Source organism: Ornithodoros turicata, chromosome 7, assembly GCF_037126465.1.
Source record: "Ornithodoros turicata isolate Travis chromosome 7, ASM3712646v1, whole genome shotgun sequence".
Lineage (NCBI taxonomy): Eukaryota > Metazoa > Arthropoda > Arachnida > Ixodida > Argasidae > Ornithodoros > Ornithodoros turicata.
In genome coordinates this window covers 12186283-12207028 of record NC_088207.1, presented here as the reverse complement: position 1 = coordinate 12207028, position 20746 = coordinate 12186283, and the positions used below count along the sequence as shown (strand labels likewise).

At 46.7% G+C, this 20746-nt stretch overlaps 1 protein-coding gene across 1 annotated transcript in view; it reads left to right on the top strand.

Annotated features, from left to right (window-relative positions):
• The window catches only part of LOC135399541 (uncharacterized), a 163152-nt gene that overhangs the window by 98054 nt on the left and 44352 nt on the right, over positions 1–20746 (top strand). The window contains exons 12-14 of the mRNA XM_064631283.1: positions 9316–9449; positions 15772–16009; positions 18434–18541. Coding sequence (XP_064487353.1) covers positions 9316–9449; positions 15772–16009; positions 18434–18541 — 480 coding nt within the window. The remainder of the gene's footprint in view (positions 1–9315; positions 9450–15771; positions 16010–18433; positions 18542–20746) is intronic.

The following is a 20746-nucleotide window of genomic DNA, read 5'->3' as shown; positions in this document are numbered from 1 at the left end:
TTCAAAAGAAAATACAAAAACACCGCACATGGCACCTTTGGCACGACACAGCACGCGTGTGTCCAGTTGCAATCATTCGAAATTAGCGAGGGAAAGCAGCTGCACTCGCTTTCGAAAACGCGGTATAGGGCCTCTCCAAACGAGGCTGCTATTCCAGTAAACAGGCAGAAAAACGAATCCACAAGGGGTAGTGTGGCGCTCAAAACACGACTTCGAAATCGTGTTCCCTATTCTCGGGGTTTTATCTTATGCAACAAAATAACGTGACCGCCTAAGGGAGTCATGACTTATCTGTAAGGTCACTCATGAAAAAGTCGCATGCCCCTTTGAAGTGATATTCTTCATGGTAGCCTTCATACAAGGTGGTCCACCAACCCTGATAGAAATTCATAGTAAAAAACGTAGGCCCTGGAGAGACATGCGGTGAAGGGATTTTTTTCTGCCAGGAACTTTTGTCACATATTTGTAATATTTTAATTTCATTTCAATTGACGGAAAGTTAATTTCTTGAATTGAACTCCGAAATTTCCCCATGCAATCTAACGTATTCTTTGCGGAAATGGTTTCCGTGTCGTCATTTTGCTCAGTATAGAGCATAACCCCACTCGTAATGCAATGGCAATTGCCGAAATAAATTCGCCGAAAATCGTGGAAATGAGAACCCTTGGCACCGCCTCTTTTTTCATGGCTCTAAGTTTGAGCGCAAAGCTGCGAAGAAAGGAGGTTACATTGACACGTCAGGGAGAAAGGGTGACAAACAAAACCCGCAGAAGAGTTCCGCTGCCAGGTATCAGCTTTGCCCACGTCAGTTTCAGGGTCGCGCTCTTTTTCCTTTATTCGTGTTTTGCTCAGTGTGTTTTTTTGCTTTTGGGTGCGTACGCGGCAGTTTTCACTATGACCGCTGATAGCCGGTCTCGTAGTTTTTCTGCACCACCTTATTGTCACGAAGCTGTGTATGTGTGTGTGTGAGAGAGAGAGAGAGAGAGTTGTATGGCACCGAAAGCCTGCCAGCTCTCGTCTTTTTTCAATTCGTTTGTTTCAACATGCTACGGATTTCTTCACATTCAACAGACTTCCTGTGTACTTTGATTAGGTTATTACTAGCGTAAAAGCGTTCGAAGCGTTCGCCATCTGCTGCAATGCACAGGTGGGCTCTCCGAATTGTATCTTCCACGGCCCTTTTTATTTCGGATCTGGAAAGCGACGAGTAGAAAGCAGTGATTTCCCCTGCTGGTCAGCCAGCGATCGTGGTTCGCTTTTGTATACTTTGTCTTTGACGGGACCCCAGAGGTAAAAGTCCATCGGCGTTAAGCCAGGAGACCTGGGGCTCAATCTTGGTGTGCACATAGCGTTCGTTATAGCTATTTTTCAAAATTTGCGCGTTCATTCCGTCACGCGCATTGGCCATCAACCGGCGAGCACGAGCGTTTAGCAAGCGTTACGGGATAGCGAAAAGTTCAAAATCTAGCCCCTGGCGGGCCATGCCACTGGACCAAATCGGCCAGCCCACTTCTCCCGGAACATGTGACGGAGCAGCTGTACTGCACGCCGCGCGCTGTGAGGTGGAGCCCCATCGTGCTGAAACCACATGCGGGTCTGTTCAGCAAGAGGCAGGTCATCAATAAAGCGGAACACGGCATCTAAAATTTCGCTACAGTAGCGGTTGGCATTTAGGGATCCCGTGAAAAAGATTGGCCCAATAATGGCTCCGTTATAAATCCCGGCCCATACATTCGATCCCCACTCGTACTGATGCTTGCAGTCCCGTAGTCAGTGTGGGTTTGTTTGGTTCCAATAATGCGCGTTGTTGCGATTCACGTGAGCGCTATGGCAGAAATGGGTCTCATCAGCCCAGATGACCCTGTTCACAAAGTTTCTGCTTTCCTGGGTCCGACATCGCATCCAGTAACAGAAATCCAGCTGTTTCTGGTTGTCGCCCGCCTGGAAATGTTGATGAAGGCTCACGTGGTACGGGTGGACTTTGTGCTTATGTAGTATCCTCAGCACACTTGACTTTGATGTCTGTATTCACTTTGCCAGGGCGTGCAACTTTACGTGGAGATCATCTCCTACTTTTTTCAGGGCCTGGTCTGTTTGTGTTCTCACTGGCAGAGATTGGGTGTGACCGGCTCTGGGTACCGGAATGGAAACTTTCCGTTGTGGACAGTCTCACAAATGCACGCCTTATGGTACAAGAGCTCACGACCCTAGTTCCCGGAAGCATTTCACTGTATTTGAGGACTGCTCTGTCATAGTCCATACCTGCAGCTCCCAGAGCAATGATCATCCTTGTTTTTTTGTTTTTGTTTTTTGTTGGAATACACGGTGCTTGCCATCGCTGCCGTTTACTTGTTCACTGCATTCAGTGAGACCGGAGTGCAAAACGGCCCAAAAATGTATTTCCTTCCCTACCTGTGAACACGTCGGGTGACCTCATTTTTGGTAAGATAGCTCTGATTCCCGCACTCACCGCGGGTGTTTCTTCCGTGGGTAAGGCTTGTAACCCTTTCCCCCCTCGTGTGGTGTGTCAATGTAACCTCATTTCTTCGCAGCTTTGCGCTCAAACTTAGACCCGTCCAAAAAGGGGCGGAGCCAAGGGCTCAGTCTCCACGGATTTGCATTACGAGTGGGATTACGTGCTATACTGAGAAAAATGACCACGGGGAACCCATTTCCGCAAAGAAAACGTCAGGTTGCCTTGGAAAATTTCGGAGTTCAATTCAAGAAATTAACATTCCGTCAATTAAAATGAAATAAAAATGTTACCAATATGTGGCAAAAGTTATTGGCAGAAAAAAAATCCCCTGACCGCATGTCTCTCCGGGGCCAACGATTTTTTTGTACTATGAATTCCTATCATTTTTGGTGGACCACCCTGTATATGGCGGAATGAAACCTAAGAACGGAACATGGCGATCCTCGAAGATCTTCGAATTTCCATTGGCCTTCGCACAGAGTGATGTCATCTGCCGCACACCTTCTCCAAGTGAGGGGATACAGTGGCTTCCCCTTCATCTGTGAGGCTCTTCACGAATGGACCCATGACCTCATCCGTGAGGTTCCTCACGAAAGGCCTCACGGCCTCATCCGTGAGGTTCCTCGCAAAGGGCCTCACGGCCTCAGCCGTGAGGTTCCTCACAAAGAGCCTCACGGCCTCATCGGTGAGGTTCTTCACAAAGGGCCTCACGGCCTCATCGGTGAGGCTCCTCACAAAGGGCCTCACGGCTTCATCTGTGAGGCTCCTCACGGAATACGTTGTACCCTCACGTATTGATGGCCTCACGACGACTGGCCTCATGAGGGCCCTCACGGTGGGCCTCATGAGGGACAATGCCTCACGACTGTCCTCATGAGGAACTTTCAGCGTGGTCTGGCCTCACTCATCCTCACCTCATCGTCGTGAGGTGAGGGTGAGGCGTCCTCATGAGGGTCCTCATGAGTGAGGCCGCCCAGCTATGGTCCACGGTCTCGTCATGATACAGTGAGGAATACTGCTGCACACTTGATTCAAAGCATTGCTGCGAGTTAGCTTGTTTCCCGACTGATTGTGTGCTGAACTGAACTTGCATTTTTGTAAAACAACTTCAATATAATGCAGTCGTAGAGAGATAGTTTCCTTGGGATAGATGATAGATAGGGGTCCTGACACACTGTTTGGGAAACACTGAGGCATACTGTATATTGTTACATGTCGTAGTGTACTGAAGCCAGCTTCACTGTTGTATTGTTTCTTCGCATGATTACTTCTTCAACATTACTTGAATGAGGAATGCGGAGAATGAGGAAATGTATGCCTTGCATGTTCTGGATGTGCTCTATTTGCTGACCCCTGCTGTTGGGCTAAAATCCAGCAACTACACAAAAAGATTAACAAATGCAGAACAGGAGACAGAAACACGGACACAATGACACAATTGAGATCATGATATGCTGTCAGTTTTTTTCTGTGTCTCTGGTTCTACATCTTGTGAACATGCGCCACATTGCCAGCACCCTGCTACTCCACTGCCAGCACTCTTGCTACGAAGAGAGCCTCTCAGCAATAAAAATGCGGGTTGTCAAATGCACGTAAACAGTGGTTACATTTTTTGGGGGTTCACTCATCTAATGTTTATGCCAGAAAATGCTCCCCTAGTTCACATGGCATACTGAATATGAGTGTGCTCCACAGCCACAAACTACATTGTAAATTAGCACTGCAGTATGTTTATTGGCACACATGAAATTACCCTTCATAAGTGCATCATGCAAGCTGATTGATTCTGATGCCAACTGCTCATGAAATAACGTGGGGTGGGGTGAAAGACACTGGAATCACATGTTGCGTCACTAGCAGTGCCGTACTCACTCAGCAGTGACATCACAAGCAGTGATTTTTCACTGAAGCCTGCAACTCAACGATGTAATTTACATCTTGATTGCAGAAAAAGTAAGCACATGTTTGTTATTACTTGGTATACAGTTGAAACTTGTTAATGTGATGACGGTAATTCTCGTTGATTTTGGCAATGAAACCATTTTAGGATAAAAAACACCTGTCAAGGTGTAAGCTATGAAAAGTAGTAAATTGAGTGAGGCATTTTAAATTGCCTTTTTTCCTTTATATTTTCAGTGCTGACATACATCAGCTTGTGTAACTGTCAACCTGGGCTATTCCAGCCAAAACCAGCCAGAGATGTAGCTTGACTCTGTTAAATATCACTGAAAAAAATTGTGTGCATTTTTTAGATGATGCATATATCGAATGTAACTCATCATTTTGTTTTCTTGAACAATGGGGGCACATTAAACTGTGCCGAAATATGAAGTTGTCCCTTACGAGCTTCCTTCTGACATCTACATATGCATCATTTGTGCGCTTTCCTTGCCTGGTGTTAGAGGGGAGCCACGGCTCTGCCATCCCAAAGGGTATGTAGAACGAGAATAAATCTGGTGACGTGGTGAGAACTCGAGAAAGGAACACATTTGGAGTCAAGTTTACAATAAATTTCTGACACATTAGCATTCTTGAAGGAGCCCCAGATTATTTATGCTTGTAACTGATTGCTTGTGATTAGCTTCACATAAAAATATCAAGCTGATCTATATTCATTGTTTAACCATGTGTTTGAGAATAACAAGCACTTGCAAAAAATTACTTTTTTTTTTCAGATAGTATATTCACATATAGGTCGTCTAAAAGAAATCTTCCCTTATTTGTATAACTAGTCCTCTCCTGCAACATATTGAAAATCTAGAGGTTTATTTTTCTTTAAGAAAAATTTTAAAAAATTGTCACCATAATGTGCTGCAGCTTGTTCGTCAGTTGAGGCCATCTAGGAAGCAAAAAAAAATATTTTGAGAAACTAGCGGTTGTATTTGCTCTTACACAAGAAAAATGTTTCGTCAGCTCATTCATATCCCATCTGTATGACGCTATAGCACACTTTGAACAAATTCTGCATTCAACCGTTCTGCCCAGTTCTACAGATTAATTGCAGTCGCTGCTTCATAACAGCTTTGTCAACATTTATGATTGTTTTCACATACCTGAAGTCATCTGGAAAGTGAACAAATCTCATCATTTCATGGGCATACCCTCTCCTATAGCAAGTTCAGAATCTGCTGGCATGTGTTTTCTGTAGGTCTTATAGCATCAGCTGACCATATTGGCTCAGATCATGTCAGAATGCGACGTAACAGCTTTTGGAAACAATTTATTATGATCTCGTGTGCCCTTCAACCACAACAGAAAAAAAAAAAAAAAACAGTCTTTCTTTCAGTGGAAATAGGTGTTTTTGCTGCATTAACAGAAGGTGGCTCAAATTAATTGTGTACCTCCTTGTGGCCTGGGTGGAGCATGCCTCACTGTGCTTTATGTCCAGTAATCTCTTCTCCAACCGCATCTCTTTGGCAGTGAGCCACAACGTATGCAGTCTTCAAGCTTTCTTTCACCCGGAAGAACAGCTCTGCAGGCATCAGAATATTTGCACGCAATAAGGGGCTACAATCTAGCCCTATAGATGCTAACGTTTTAAATGGTACTGCGAACACAGTCATAGTACCCTATATCACGGCACAAAGCAATTATGTCAAAGCTATGCTTGTGGAGGCAAAGTCACGCTTGCCAAAGCCAAAGAGGCAAAGTGATGCTTATGGAGGGTTTTATTATGCCCTGCTGCTCAGTGTATGGCTTCTGTTTTTAGCTGGAACAAACCAATAAAAAAAAAAAAATCTGAGGAAAGAAATATGCCACCTTCAGTTGTCATCGACCAAGCAAACTAAGTCAATAATGGTGGTTGTTATTCACTCTGCTATGTGATTGTCTTCATGTAAATTCACCTCTTTGGTACTGTGGTATCAGGTAGCTTCCTTGTAGCGTAACATATATGTGACCACATAGAGGACAAAGAGGAGGAATTAGCTAGTCTGGCGTAGGAGCTCTCACACTGGCATAGCTGGTCAAAAAGAAAATGTGGGCCATACATCACATAAGACACAAATACCAGTATATTTTCAGCAAGCACTGGTTAATTTCTAGTAGGTGCAGTGCATATAGCATGTCCATGGACTGATTTTTTATTCTTAGAGAAATAATATTTTTGCAGTTATAAAGGATGACAACATGTTCTACATCCGAAGCGAATGTACTAATTAGGTCTCGTTTAATTATTAGAAATAGAAGGTCGGTGCAAATGCAATGTCAGTTTCCCTATGTGCCGCTATAGTTTTCCAAAGTATGCTCGTGACCATTTAGTGCGAGGACATGGCCCCGAAATAATGGCTGTGTGAGAGTAAGTCCCGGAGCGTTCTTTTTGCCTTTTCACTTGAGCGTGAGGAAGAAACAACGCTGCAGAACTGCAAGCAGCACATTTAATGTAATGTCGTACAGGATGCAAGTTTTACAGCGATTTCATATTTCAGCACAATATTTATAAGCTGTAAAAATGGGTGCAAGGGTACCATACAGTGAAGTAGCTGGTACCGTAAATTTTAGACCTCTTCTTGGCGTGGGTGCTTGGCATAAAGAGTGACTGCTAATAAACGTACTTGGGGATTTCTGAATGCGAAGATCATAGGAGAGAAAGGAAGGCAAACAAAGACAACAGAGGGTGCCATTCATTTCTCACACTTCTGATTTCAGTTACTTCATTGCTCTTAGTTTTCTTCAGTTCCGACATCTGATAACCAGAATTTACAATGTATGTCCACGCGAATAAAAAAAGATGCAAAAATTCCTGTGAGAAAATTTCATGGTTTTTAATACCTTGAAAATGGCATTCTTTGGTTCCAGTGTATTCAAAGACCAGTGAAAACAAAGTGCTTGAAATATTATGTCTAGATACATCTTTTGCAGCTTTTGCATGGCAAATCGTTGTCTAGGAAGGTGCGCGAATCAATGTGGATGTTCCTGAAATTAGAATCTTATTTCGTTACACTTTGAGATTACCGTATGCTGGTTACCAAAAAAATTAGGACCTCTGCTGACTCAAGTTATTCATTCGAGAGAAAATAGTTTTTTTCTTGCAAACAAACACACAATTTCTTCACATTCATATGCAGCTTATTTGCAGAAATGCATTTCGAGAGTCTGTCCAGTACTTGTTCCGTGCGTTAATCAGAACGTAGGCTCACAAGGAAAACCACAGGCAGGTTCCGATTTCACGATTCTACGGTTCTGAGCCTGGAACACAGGCAGACACACACAGACGGACAAACGCAACACATCCACACGGTATCGGAATCAGGCTTTTTCGTCCATCGTCACTTTTCAACTATACGATTTCACAACCAAGGCAGCCCTGCAGGAGAATGGCGATGTTCGCGACAATGTTCATAATATAGCAGGTGTCCACCATAGCTGGAACCAACACCGGGAACTCATTTGGTGACAAGACACGAATTCAGAGTTCGACATTCGACAGAGCTTGACAGGCGAGCAGCAGCAGAACCATTAACTGCAGTCCCAACAGAATCCTGATAGCCGGCGAAGAATACAGTAAACGATTCGTCCAGACTCGGTACTCTCGTTCCCAGCCCACCGCAAAAAGCCTCACCCTGCGGGGAACTATTTTGAAACGCGGGAGCGAAAAGCCTTCGCTGCTATGAGGCTGTCGTTCCTGTCGACCAATCAGAGACGATTTATTTTGAAAGTTTGAATCTGAAGTGTTTGTATCGCAAAAGTTGATTTTTACAGCTTTATCTTTACATCGTGGATTTTTTCGTGATTTATTTCGAGGAGTTTATTCTCGAAGTTTATTTTGCGAAGTGTAAAACAGAGTGTTCCCGATAAACCTATAGCAGTGACGTCGGTGCGTCCGTGTGCAGGATTAGCTGACGATCTCACGGGCTAACTAAACTAAAATAAATGCTTTTTTTTAAAGAAACTACAAACACTTGCACCAAGATATGTCACGCACATATTCAGTGTTCGCTGATGAACACAAAGCGCACTTATTGCTCGTTTCTGCGGCACTTCAAAATCGGCGTATCTGACCATTAAAGTTTTATTCAAAACATTTCAGTGGTTTTTAAAATTGTGGATATGTGGTTATGCGATTTCAGCGTACCGGGAAGACACTAACGATCACGTGCTACTGGCACGTGACTGGTTACGTGGTGAAAGAAGGAAGTCAGTGAAAAGGACTTTTGCAGTGACTTCATTCTTTCATCATTAGTTTCTTAGGCACTTGAGACTTTGCATGTATTGGTCCTTTCTATGTGTTCCAGCCTCAGAACATCACTTCCCTTCACCTTACGTGGAGGTTCTAACCCACAGACTGGACTATGCGTTGGTGTGCCGGCTCTAAAGAGGCGCTAGAGGATGTGGCTTTAAAGAGGCACTAAAGCGCAAACATTTCTCTTCGTGGGAAATATCACCGTGTCATAAGAGGAACGCGGTTCATCCGTTGCGCAGTTTGGAATTAGAACGCGAAGGAAGGTGTCAGTTCGGGGGTTCCTCTTTCCTTCCTCCAAAGCAGCGATAAATGTCAAGGGTACTTCACCTCCAGTACATCTAACTGTCACAGGAAATATATTGCGGGAACGTCCCCTTACCGTATTCTTCTGTCCGATTAACGCCATACGGGGGAAACAGCTTCTTGGCTGCGACACACCTCTCATCTGGGCACATCTCACCGGGACGTATATTCTGTACTAGTGGCAGCTAGAGCTGCTACCAACTTGCATGCAGAACAGTACAAATCGAAATGCAGATAAATGAGCACAATAATAAGCATTGGTTACAGAATATACGTGCTTCCAATAGTCTATGTGGACCACAAACACCAACTTCTATAGTGCCCGTTTAACACGAGCCTTGCTTGGTTTATGCAGAGATTCGACTGGGTTAAATTCTTCAACACCTTATTACGGGACAAGGCCTTTAAGTTCGACAACACAACTAAAGTGGCTCTGCACGACTACAATCACCTCAAGAATGTTATGAATGTGATTCTTGGACGTTCGAGGTAAGCTTAGGCATTAAACTAGCTTCTCCTATAGACACGGCCCACTCCTTTTCGTATATTGATATCGTAATATTCGCGCACAGGCTGTTCACACATAGTAGTCGCAGACACTTAGTACGGAGGATAGAGTAAACCCAAGAGACTTACCTACATCTATCGGTAGTATGATCAGACAGCTCCATATTGCACGAAACAGCATTGAGCAGAGTAATGATGAAGGCGCGGATCGATCTGCTTTACTGACTCCCATCGGGTCACAAGGGTGACACAAACCCGCCATTGTTGTAACTACCCTCGAGCAGGTGCCTTTGACAAAACTGCCATCTTGTCCTGGTCGCACGTCATAGAAAACGTCATTTTGAGTTCATGTGACTGTGTTTACATGCCGTTTTGCCGCTTACCGACATATCTCCGTCGTTATAAAGCCAAGAGATGAACATATTTTGCCAGCGTAAACTATGCGGTGCTTCTTACGCAACATGGTAGCTCATTTCTCGTTAGTTTAAGTACATCGCATCGGCTCAGTGAGTCAACGTGTGGTCGTCATCACATCTATGGAAGTCGTCAACAGTACGATGCCTTATGTGCAAAACTGCGTGTTTTGCTGCGAGATTATCGGATAAAAATAATTACCGTGATCGAAAGACGTCCAAACGCGCAGAAACAACAACCGCATTGTTTACGAACGGTTTGGCCAGGCCGATTACGGGTGCCGCCATCTTTAACGTCAGGTCACGTGTGCCTTGACGTTTGCTGTGACGTGCGTCCAGAACCCATTCAGGATGCATTGCGTTCGCCCTGCACGCTTTCGTCTACGGAGCAATACATTGAGTGCCACCCCTGTGCATCGGGTCACATCCTCCTGACGTCATGGAGTGATGATAGTCTCACACGCTCCCCTGTGGGTCCTCTGAAGCGGATGAGGGAATTCACGGCAGCTTTTGATCAGGGCCCCACAGGCACACCACGGCAAAACTCGCTCACTCATTATCAGTGTGACGAATGAGCCGAGTATCATTGAGCAAGAGGATGGTTGAGCGGGGAGTCAGGAAACAGAGATCTGATCAGGAGCAAGTGAGCATGCGTGAGTAAACCGAAATTTAACAAAGTAGGAATGAGCATGAGTGAGCCGAGGTGACCGGGTGTGGATAGATTCCCGATTATTGCGGACGCTATGCAGGTCAGCTCAACTGGTATCGACAATGACCACACATGCTCACTCATGATGAATGTAGCGAATGAGCTGAGCATTGATGATTAAGCAAAAAGATGAGCAGGGGGGTAAGCCGACAGAGAGCTAAGATGGGAGTTATGAGCAAGGGCGAATAAGTGCCGACCTCTGGTCACACGTCAGGTACGATTACATTTCTTTTGTGAAAGAACGTCCTTCTGCCATCCCTTCACGGTATTCACCCATGACGACTTACGTAGGGGCACACTAAACCCTCTACATTTTGTGTGTGCGGACATTTTGTGACACGAAGAGCCAAGAGACAATTATGACCGATACCGTTCCAAACTTAACACGGGATCAAAACATCTACAAAGTATAGCTTTATAATCATGACTAAATGTACGCAGTCTCGTCCCTACGATGTCTGGTTAGAAAGGCGGCGCCCAGCGTTCACTCAGCAAACCTGGCTTTTCAAGGCGCCCTTTTTTACTTGTGCCAGTCCGTCCTGAAGAGCTTGAAGTGACTTCCTCAAGGGTTCCGGTCGAACTTGTTTAATTATCGGCAGCACGGGGCAACGCCTTCAGCGGAGATATGTGTCCGAAAAATTCCGCAGATGTGTCCGAATTCGCAGTTGGAGACATTGGCTGTGCTCAGTCAAGCTCGCAACCTGAAAGCCATCAATGTACGTAAAGACTAAAGGAAGCGCATGGGTGATAATGTCTGAGGCAAGTTTCGAACGTTTGGGCTCTTTCGAAGGATGACATGCACAAGAACGCAAAAGAGCCAAACGGGGTGGTAATGGCAGTCTTCTGCACGTCATTTGGAGCTACAGGAATCTGGTGGTATGCCTTCATTAAATCAATCTTCGAGAACACCTTCATGCCTTAGAGGTCGGCGGTGAAGTCTTGAAGATGAGGCTGCACATAACGGTCTGGAATAGTCGCTGCAAGGTCTCCAATTCCCGGGGACCACGTGGAGTGCCTCTGGCCAACTGGCGGAGGACGGTCGAGCGATTCCGATATCAAAGATTTCACAGTTTTCAGCTTGTCTGGTGATCAAGGTCGCTTGAGAAAAACCGCTAGTCTAGTTGTCTGGATATAGGGAATGACCTCGCGCTTTACGGGTTCCCTTCAGTCTTGCGCTTGTGTCAACGACAGGTGTTGCCTGAGGAGTTCGGCAATGGGCGATGGTAAGGTGGATGACGATGATGTTAGAAACCTAGACCTGGGCCCATAACCCATTTTAGAAAAAGAACCAGACAGGTCCGTCCGCTTTGCTGACTGCGTGCCGAATAACGATGTGTCACCGCGTGCGCCACTGCAGTCAGCTGGACAACAGACGCTGCGCCTTAGGCAAAAGGACAAGACCGACAATAGATATAGAACCGGTGGAAATAGCGCTCATTCCGACAGGAGTTTCTGCGTCGACGAAAAGGTGGTGAGCAATGGCGACGCAAAGGGCAAAATTATACAGAAAGACAGGAATGGGTTGGCTGTGGCAACAACTAGGAACGTCCAAGGGAAATCCTTGCACAGGTCAAGGTTGAAATTCAAAAACTTCTCCCGGTAGGCAGGAATGGCGGTGTTGTTGATGGCCATGAAGTGGATTGAGACGGTCCCCGGAAGAGGCACTGCAAAGCGCTGACAGCCGCTTCAGTGTCAACAACGAAACGTGTCTCTGTGGCGCGGTCGATGACGAAAAATAGGTGACTACATGGGTCATTGCTTGGGTGGAGGAAACTGTGGCCATCGCCAATGGTTCCCGGGAGCATTTCCTGACCGGCCGCAAGGCCCTCTCACAGCAGCGTCACCGAAGCGCTCGTGATACGCGGAATGGGGCGGGTTGTCGCTGTCGACGGAAGGAGAACACCCTTTTAAGATATTGACGAGACGCATAGTAACGGCTGTAGGAGAGGCTGGCGGAGCGGTAATGGACATCGGCAACGCGAAGGCGTTTGATATCAGTCCGCATGTCGGAAAGTTCGTCGTGGGGATGGATGGATAGGATCGACTGTGCTTGAGATACGCCGCGGCTCTTGCGAGATGGCAGCTGCTGTTGGAAAAGCGGCATCCACGACCTTGTCGGCATGTTGGGCAAGGTCGGAGGGGGTCAATGGGACAGCCGTGGAGAGGACATCCCTACGGCAGGTGGAATTGAAACAGCAGCTGTGTTAGCCAACATGGCTCGAATGCCACGCAGGAACTGGAAAGGGAGGAGATCGCTATCGATCCTCTGAGGTTAACAGTTATTGAAGCCGTTTCCGCTCCGATAGCATAGTGCGTTGCAGTAGAGCGAACCTCAAGCCGTCGTAGGAGTCGTACGCAGGAGGGCTCAAAATGACAATCTCGCAAACAACAACAACAACAACTTTATGGCGATATGATGGATGGGGAGTTTCATCGCTAGGGGCGATGCTCTCGCAATCTGGCAGTTTGCAGATTGACTTCGGTAATCTCAGGCAGTACGGAAGCGACGATGTCCAGGTACCCGGTGAGTTCGGGTCGGTTTAGTGAGTTCGGAGATGAGTCCCTCAAGAAGAAAGTGGACTTCGTCTTGTTGAAACTAGGTTGTGTGGTTTCAGAGCCAAAAGGGAGGGAGCCGAACAGCGACGTGGCCTATTCCATTCTGGCCAGTGTCCGAGGCAAATGGGTGAGGATCCACACAGAACAGAATGGTGCGCGTTCGTTCCCGGGTGACCAAAAATAACGATGAAACTTCCGGGCAAAAAATGAGTTCCGGGCAGGCAACTAGACACGAAAAGAAGTAATTCAAAAAGTGTAGCTCGATGAAACACCCGACTTTTTCGTCGTCTTGGCAGATTGGACGTCGCAGTCGTACCGGGCTATGGTCACCTTCTTTTCTACCCTTCTATGGTCTACCTTAAGTGCGTCGGACCACCTGGAACTTCGTGATGGTCAGTGCATCTACAAGTGCCACCTTTCCGAGTCACACGCCTCAGTATCGGTTGTACTACGTAGATGTTAATGGCGTTTTAATGTTAAAGACGTAGATGGCTCCAACAAGGTACTCAGTCTGCACTCCCTTCCCTTTTTGTCATTTCGAATCGGTACTCCTGTTTTGTTTCGCACAAGTCAGCATCTGTGTCGCCTTTCTATCGTGTGATATGCGATAGGTCGCGCTGTGCGTCATGCGAACTGAATACATGTGGGAACACGGAAACAAAAATGTGGCCGTTGTGCCTTATACGTATGTATAAGAGGGCCCATTGCGTGCAGATGACGGCTAGCGCTTCGAAGCTGGTGGTGTCCTCAGATCACTTTATTGCTTTCTTGCACATGTCCTGTTATTGACAGGACGGGCAAAAGGGCTTGCCGCGTTTCAGGCCACTGCTGTTGTATTGCGCATGCGCTCAAGTTTCTGTTCCGTTGTGATGCTATTATATCTAAAATCCTAACAACGTGCAACCGTGGGTATGTTAGAGAAGCTTTCCGAGCTTCTCTTTCTAAGCAAAGAAGACTGTCTGGAAACCTCGTGGGCCGTGGGTGCGGAAATTTTGTTTTGCGGCTGCGTACATTGTGTACATTGTGTCTCATCTTCGTGGTATCGACGCGGACCTCGACCACCAGAAACGCCCCGCGTCTGAGGCAGTAATTGATGCCGGCCAGTGGAGGAAGGCGACAACGCCTATACTAGTGTAGCGAGCAAGTTCACCAACTGCTCAGTGTTATTGCCATCGTCTTTCATCGATGCATTGGATTCAGCAGCTTGTTAGCACGTCCGGCCCTCAGGAGCATTCTGTCATCTTCGGGTTCATGGGGTTGATTACCACCTCAACTACGAGCACTCTTCGATTCTCGTGATGCCCTGGCGTCACAATGTGGCAACATTGCTGCTGCAATAGGACTCCTGTGTCCTCGCGGCAACTTCTGCTAGCCTTCCACCGTGGTGTAAGGAGAAGTAGTAACCTATGGTGCTCGTGGGGTTGCTAGTAGACAGAAGCACGTAATATTCACTCGCGGGATTTTCTTTTGCAGAGAGGCTTTCATCGAAGTCGATCTAGAATACCAAATAAAAGAAATAGCAGTCCTTTTAAAGTCTGTGGTCGGACGTTAAGAAATGAAGACAGATGGTGAGGACAGTTCCTCTCCCATGTGCCGTAGAAGCACAACTCAGTGAAAGAAATCGATACTGTCTGCAACGCTTTCACCTTCTCGAGCGAGGCAGGTGTTTCAAACGCTTCAGAATGCTCCCGAATGGCTTTTCTTAGTAGACAGGAAACACACAGCGCGAAAACAACAACCACGGGAGGAAACATAAGACACACACACTTTTCTGGGCACACTGGGCTTTTCTTACTGGCTGGTAACAGCCAGATATACGCGTACCACATATGTGGAAAGTCCATGTGGGTGGCAAGGATAATTTTGGAGCTATAGTCTAAGTAGATGTGACGGCCTTTGAAACTTATTTCCTGTTCCGACATCTAGCGATTCGCTATATAGCGGTAGAATATAGCGCTTGCCGGAGTTGTGCTCTTGTCAACTTTTTCAGCGCTAATACTGTAATACTAGATTTGTGTTGGCTAATGAGCAGCTCCTGCAGCGATGACGTCGCGGAAGTCGTGAAGTTGTTTTGATTTCACATTTCACGCACGGCGACCTCATTGGAACCGGTGAGTGTCATCCAAAATATCTGGGAATTTTCAGTTTAGCCGATTGATCGAACTCCGGAGGCGCCGTGATAGGAGGGTCCGGAAACAACCACAGAACTTCCGGTAAATTAGCGCTTGCAAGTGAGCGCTGTTTTTGCGCGCTCTTTTCTAGCGCTATATTAGCATGCTGCTATATGTCGGAGCAGGTCTTTATTTTAAAATCCAACAGCCTATCTCTGGGTTCATCTGTTGGCAACGCGGTGAGCGGCCTCTTATAATCTAGGCCGCGTAGTCCATACTGAACGTTGTTTTCCCTCAATACACCAACTTACGCTCGATGTTCTTTGTTTCTGCATGTTCTGTGTTTCAAAGCCTCCAAACCTTCTAAAGCGGTGTACAGGCTTCTTGCATTCCTAGTATGAGCAATCATTGAATACATTTTCTTCATCGACGGTATCAGTGCTACGTGATGACGCTATAAAGCCTTTTGTAGGGCAACGTGTGTTACTAACAGCGACTGACGACCTTATCTGCAGGCATGATATCCTGAACTACATCCTCTTGTTCGTGTGGTCGTACTATATACCTCTGATGCCTAAAGGATACACGGCACACATGCGATACCTGCCAAACACAGATTTCACGGCCATTACAATAAGGGATGGTTTCCAGTCGTGCATGAAGCTTGCCGAACACTTCTGCCCCAAAGGCATGTTGGCTCTCAACCGGGAGGTACTAATGGACAAGGAGGGACCGTTGAAATACCTTGAGTGGGTATGTTGACCATATGGACGACTTATTTTCTCCCTCTATGCATCCGACACCTTAGCAACATTGTGCACGTCGGTAGTTGCCTCGGCAATGCGGAATTTCAGTTTCGGTTTCTGGGTAGATGCAATATCGAGTTAGCTTGAACACCTGTAAGTCTTTCAGAGACAGATTGCTCTTCATTGATGGTGGACGTCTGAGGAGACTCATGCCATTGTTCCCTAAACACACACTGTACTGTCGAAACGGAACTTCATCAGATAAGACATTCAATGTCGATCTTTGCACTGAGAGATTCGTTATCACAGACTAGAGGAGAGAACACAATCTTCACCTTTCTGTGGCTATTGAAAAGCTCTCATTCACTGGGCCTAAGCTTCGCCGGCCAGGAAAATGTAAAAGCCAGTTACCGCATCCGTGTGATCCTGCATTCCCAGTTTTACAGTAGAAGGGGGTAACAGACGCATCAAAAGCAGGCACGGAGTACGAAGACACTTATCCGGGTGTCACATCACGGTAAGCATCTCCGCCAGTGAGGCGGCCGCGGGCGAGGTCACGTGCTTTCAAGAACCAATGGAAATTGTGGAGGCTTTCTCGTTGTTGTTGTTTTCCCCTCGGATGTCATATCTGCGCCAGAACATTCTTCGAGGGTTTGTATTTTGCAAAATGCTACACTTAGAATAATAATTAATTTTACCCTGTGAGCTCTGGAGGGGAGTACAAAGCCTGCGAACTGAATCACTGAATCACTAAAGTGACGTACAACCAGCAAAGTGTCGCAACCTTCGTAAAGGGACGATCGCATCCGTTCCAGTCGATTTCGAAACTAGAGTGTCATTTAATGCTTCGCCGACCACAGACCACGGTGTCGAAAATCCCACGCGAAATACTGGTGCAGTTTCACTGTTATTCGACGGAATACATGACAAGAGCAGACGCCAGATGTGGGGAGTATGCTGGAATTCCCCCTGTGGTCGTTCTGTAACCGGCCAATGATGGCACTCCTTTGAGAAAAGGAATGCCGCGACCGTGCGGGGTCTCATAGAGTTACAGGGCGTCTGGACGGCTCCTTTCCTCCTCTGCGCGTCGCCCTCTCACTCCTCCGCTTACGGAGCGATGTCACGTCACTAGAGCTTCTACAGCCGCGGAAGCAGCGCTGCTCTTTAAAATTCGTTTACTTAGTGTATAAGCACTTTTCGGACTAAAAAAATAACCAGGTAGCCTGTTGGCCGATGCCCAACACAGTCGTATCTGTCTCAGAGATAGGTCTTCGGATGCTGCCGTCCCTTTAACATAACTGCAATGCGTCACAAAGCTGCGCCCGGTGTACGGTCAGAGAAAGAGAGAGACAGAATGTTATTTGGAATTGCTGTAAACTAGAATCGTCTATGCGGTGAAATCATCTCTTAATCGGTAACCGCATACGACGAATTCTCGACGGAAAACCGGCCATCGTCACCGTTTTTCCGGTGAGCCGACGCGAGCAATGGGAACGTCACCGATTTCTCGACGACAGCGGTGGAGAGAAAAATCCGGCGAAGAGCGGAAGCGGCCGCTTGACGGAAGCCAATAGGTCCGCTCCACGCGCTACCGTTCCACGAGTTCCACGAGCTTCCGTTTCGGATGTCCATATGACCAATCTGGAAACTGGAAAGCGTGCTGTCGCCCGCCGGCTGCTGTCTGAGGGCGCTTTTGTAGCGCTTGCTTTGCGAATATTCTTTGATCGCAAGAACTTCTTCTGTGAACTGTGAAGCAAAATGTGAAGCAAAATATTTATCAGTTAATTTGAAGTCAAAATCTAACACGGACTAACGAAACACCCCCTAAGGCGCCACCGTCCGCCGCAGTGGGAATCCGTGCATGCGGTTCCTCCCGATGTTTCTCCGTGGAGTGGTCGTGCCGGTGAGAAAGCTGGCCCTTTTCCCGTCGAGAAATCGTCGTATGCCGTTACCGCTTTAAGGTGCAGCGGCGATTCTGTCATACTACCGTGGTCGCCGCATTCCCCGATTATGCACGTGGAACAACAACAACAACTTTATTTTCGGTCTTGGAGAGTGGGGAGTTTCATCGCAACAGGCGATACTCTACCCCAGTGCTTGGTGGAATGGGGGGAATAAAATAACGAGCCCCTTTACAATAACGATCGAAGTCCGATGGTGTCCAGAAATGTCAGAAGAGCTTTGAGCGCAGAGCGTTGCTGGGCTGGATTGGGCCAGGGACCAAGCAATTTCGGTAGTCTGTCCACGATATGCACGTGGACTGTTCAAAGGCATAGACTAAAAATAGGATTCGCTGTTTGATCACAATATTCGAATACAAGATAAGCATTTACTCGTTAGCTTATTTGAAAGGTCTTTTCCAGGAGGCGATGAAACTCCCATTTCCCATTCATCATTTCACAATAGAGTTGTTGTTGTTTGTCTTTTCCAGGAAGGAAGCATTGTTGACTTTTACGCGAACCGCTTGAATGAATTCGCTTTGAATTTCCTCACCAGTCTAATGAATCGCACGCTAGCGGACCACTTCATGGCGAAATACGTAAGTGACATTGCCGTACTACACGTAAGCACATCGATAACGTATCAGGAAACTTAAATTGAGAAGGCTTACGATTGAAGACAGAAACTGAAGCGCCAACAGGACTTTTCGTGTAGCTCTCTGAGCAGACACTTTGAGATGACGCTTCAGTAGCCAGGAAGACCATGGCTTAAGAGTGTCCAGAGCGTTGATCATCAGCTTTATGAGCACTGTACGAGCGGGCTGCTTTGCTTTGCTGGAATGGAATTACTTCTGTGTCGTAGCTTTGAAGATGTAGGTACGCTGCCATTGTATTACGTTTTGGCTCTGTTCGTCGTATAGGAATCGCTCTGGACTGACTTCCTTCCATAAATTTGCCAGAATTGCTCCACACATGAGGAGAGTGGCTAATGTAATAGATTTGGCGTAGACAGAGGACTGTACGAGATAACGTAAATTCATGCATCCATCTTTCCTCGCTGATTGTGAACGTTTGACCGTGACTCATGTTCCGCACACCAACGTTTCGGCTAGAAAGGCCTTGGTTAGGAACGATCAGTCGAAGAGCATGAATGAATTCTTAACCACGGAGGGTGCACTGCCAGTCTGGTCTTCACGGCGCCCGTCAGCCGACCCGCGCTGGTAGGTAACCCTGCTAAATATTTCGGCAACGATTCTCTTGATCTGACTAACATGTCTGCAGGACCGACTGTACAGTTGACATAAACAAGGGGGGTGCTGGAAAGTTGTCGGCTCGACAAGGAAGCACGCGGCCTATACTTATGCACCTACATTAGATATATTCACTTCGTAGTTCAACGCACTTGGCACATCCTTCCTTCGAGAAAGACATCCGGAGTCTGCTCTCAGAACTGTGCTCGGTTGCGCCTATATATGAACTTCGGCTCATCCGTTTCCTTTCTAAGATATGGTGTGATGTTTGGAGACAAAGAAAAGTACGATAGGGAAAGATCGGGCGAGTACGGCGTACGTTCAATGCATTCGAACCGTAAGGCCTTCGGAACATTCATTGTCTGGGCTGCTATGCGAGCCCGTGGATTTTCCTGCAAAAAGCAAACGCCTTCCCGCATCTTTCCGCGCGGTTTTTCCTTTAGCCATACCAGGAAGCTACATCATTATTATAAAAAATACTTTTTAGTGTATAAATCGCCCGTGCAATAACTTGTAGCATTTACGGTATTAATTTATACGTTCCGGTAAGGCCAAGAACGTATAGGGTTGAGTCAAAATCCACTTGGCCAGAATAACAACACAACTGTAAAACACTAAAGCGTTCCTTTTATGCAGGGGACTGCATTTTGTCAGGTACAAAAATAACAGCCTGGGAGTTACAAATGTATACACTTGGATGGCATACACGTGAACGTACGAAAAAGGGGACGGTAACGAATACAAATTAACAGATGGAAGACAAGTACCGCGTGACTGCATTAGGGTGGTCACAAATTTGACAGGCGTAGCACAAGGGATAATAGAGGGAATGCGGAATCCGGACATGATCCAGGAAAAAAAAAGAAGTGAATCCGGTCAAAACTAGCGGCAAAAGCGGCACACTGGAGTCACTAAATGGGGAGCAGACTAGCGACACTGAGCCACGCCGACGAGCGAGACCGCCATCTTGAGTCAGGCGCGGCTGCGTCGCCTAGCAATGGGACTCCCCCTTCCCCGGTGGAGAACAACGTGCAGTCGAGAGCCAGTTCGCAAGTTTGCAACTCAGGAAACCGGTTTTGGAAGAAGGTGACTCAACATGGTCGGCGACTTACTGGAAGGAGAAAATACGTGACACGATCGGCCCAATCGCGGACACCAAACGGTGGCTCCTGCGCGGAAAAGGAATGCGATACTCTGTACCCCTGTTTAGTGATTCTAGGGCACACGGGAGGCAGCATATTATAAGTACCAAAGGGACTGTGTCCAACCAGACTGGGAAGGAAGGCTAAGCCGGTGGGCAAAAGGCGAAAGTGACGTCCAGAGAACAATATGTCTAGACAGTGTATGAAGGAAGGGGTGTGTGAAACAGTGTTTTGGGTGGAACGTGGACGGGTGGGAGATATACGTTAAAAGGTAACCAATTTAATGAAGGGTACCCGGGGTGATATTGAGTCCACGAGGTTGGAGTGATTTAAATTCTGAGATAGAAAAGGACTGTCCGTTTTTACGTTTGACGTTCGTATTATAGCTCGACTCTATTATAATAATTTTTAA